This window comes from Sinocyclocheilus anshuiensis, unplaced genomic scaffold (assembly GCF_001515605.1).
Source record: "Sinocyclocheilus anshuiensis isolate Anshui unplaced genomic scaffold, SAMN03320099.WGS_v1.1 scaffold112, whole genome shotgun sequence".
Classification (NCBI taxonomy): Eukaryota; Metazoa; Chordata; class Actinopteri; order Cypriniformes; family Cyprinidae; genus Sinocyclocheilus; species Sinocyclocheilus anshuiensis.
Genome location: NW_015557175.1, coordinates 634,993 through 637,211, shown reverse-complemented (window position 1 = coordinate 637,211; position 2,219 = coordinate 634,993). Strand labels below are relative to the sequence as shown.

Genomic DNA, 2,219 nt, shown 5'->3' with positions numbered 1-2,219 from the left:
CGCTTACAGACAGGAGGTTAAAGAGCTGGCTGTCTGGTGCAGTCTCAACAACCTGGAGCTCAACACGCTCAAAACAGTTGAGATGATCGTGGACTTCAGGAGAAACCCCCCTGCTGCACATACAATTGTCAATTTATATATTGTTATTCCTTATTTACTTGTTATTTTTATTATCTGTATTTTTGTTCTGTCTCTGTCATTCTGTTGCACTGCGGAAACTTCTGTCATGAAAACAAATTCCTCGTATGTGAAAACATACCTGGCAATAAAGCTCATTCTGATTCCGATTCATTCTGATTCTGAAACAATAATGTACAGTATGTGGAAAATAATGTGTTTTTTTTAACCTTAAACCGCATAAACACATTTCATTACATCAAATACACAAAATAATGTTCTTTTTAGAAGCATCATATGACCCCTTTAAACTCATTCAAATGAATTAGCTTGAATTAACATGCACACACACTCTCATACTCTGGTCAAGCGAATGTAATTTCTGACAGACATTAACCAAGTGTCTTTTTCCACAGGCTGCACCAGGTATGGTTTGATGCTCCTACGTGTAAAGGGCCGGAGCCTGAACGGCTGTTTCTGGAGGGAGATAACTCTTCCTCTGCTGAGTTCTTTGTCACCATTGGTGTCTTTTCCTTCCTTTATTCAATGGCAGCCATTTCTGTGTACATCTTCCTCCTGGAGAAATACCGTGAGGGAAACAGAGGAGCTCAGGCTGTGAGTCTTCTTGCACTCTCCTTCCTGTGAAGCAGACAGAGGTGGAAAGTAACGAATTACATTTACTCGTGTTACTGTAATTGAGTAGCTTTTTTGTGTACTTCTACTTTTTAAAGTAATTTTTAAAATCTGTAATTTTACTTTTACTCAAGTATATTTTGTTTGAAGTATGGTACTTCGCTACATTTTAAAACACATTAATTACTGAGTAAAAAAAAATCACTCCCTGGAAACTACTGCAAGCTAAATAATGGGCAGGAGAACAAACTGGCGCTAAAATCACAAGAAAGATGGAGACGGACAAGACAGACCCAGCTGAAAACGAAACCACGTTGTATTCTGCTGAAGTTGAACTCGAAGGAAATTAAGTGAACCTCTGGCATATTTATGCTCTATTATGCAGTGTAAGCTGTGTTTGCCTAGGCCCTAGGGAGACCAAACTAGCAGCTTATAAAATCTCGACATCAACCCTTCGCAAGCATGTATAGGTAAGGTAAATACTTGCATCGTTGCATTGGTGGTTAAAATGAAGCTTTGACAGTTTAGCAAAAGGTTTTGCACTAATTAGCTAAAAAGACAGTGTTGCAGGGTGTGTGATATATATATCGTTTGCGATAATATCGTTATTTTTTTAACGATGTACGATTTGACATGATCAGTATTTTTGCCAAAAACCAAACAAAACACTCCTACAGAGTGCCCTTAAGTCTAGTAGATTAGTTAGACTAGTGCGCGCGCGCATTTAGAGTGCGTTCTTTCACTGCGTGATTCAGTCTGTTAAAATACATTTAGAATGATCACAAAATTGAAGATATAGGGGCAGAAAATGTATATAATTATATCATTTCATATAGTAAATCAATATCACACGAAGAGTGACATTTTTTCTCCAAAAATCAGCATGATTGCATATAGATTTTTTACAACAGTTCAATAAACAAGAAGTTAATTAAGAGACTTGCGTTTTAGACACCAGATTGCCGGTTTTTGCTCTATTTTGACAACAAAAATAATTCCAGACACAGCCACAGCACAGTTTTGCGTCTCTGAGCAACATGACGGCGTTTCGTTCCTGAATGAATCACCCGTTTAAATGATCAGTTCAATCGCAATGACTCACTTATTAACAGTGACTTGCAGACACCTACTGGCGGTTTTAATTTCACATTTAAAGTATCTTTTGATCTTTATTGATTTTTTTTCAAATATAATTTCAAATGAGTATTCAACATTTTATGTCTTTATATATCAAAACATTATTTATGCATTTGTAATTGCAGGTTAAATGCATTCATGTCCCGCATTAAACAGTGTGTAAATACATCTAAATGCCACTTCAGATGAAGCTTCTGTGTTTCCTCTGCATTGCAAAGATGAATTTTGTTGATACTGATTTAATTTGCCTGGTAACAGCCCAAATGTCTTATTATTCTAAATAACTGATTTCTTTAATTAAAAACAACTGGTTTGAGATTTATAGGCCTATC

The 2,219-nt window shown here is 36.3% G+C and overlaps 1 protein-coding gene across 2 annotated transcripts in view; it reads left to right on the top strand.

The window, feature by feature from the left end:
• The window catches only part of LOC107678440 (synaptophysin-like), a 43,106-nt gene that overhangs the window by 29,953 nt on the left and 10,934 nt on the right, over positions 1–2,219 (top strand). For both annotated transcript variants that reach the window (XM_016473710.1, XM_016473711.1), the window contains exon 4: positions 534–732. In XM_016473710.1, the coding sequence (XP_016329196.1) occupies positions 534–732 (199 nt within the window). The remainder of the gene's footprint in view (positions 1–533; positions 733–2,219) is intronic.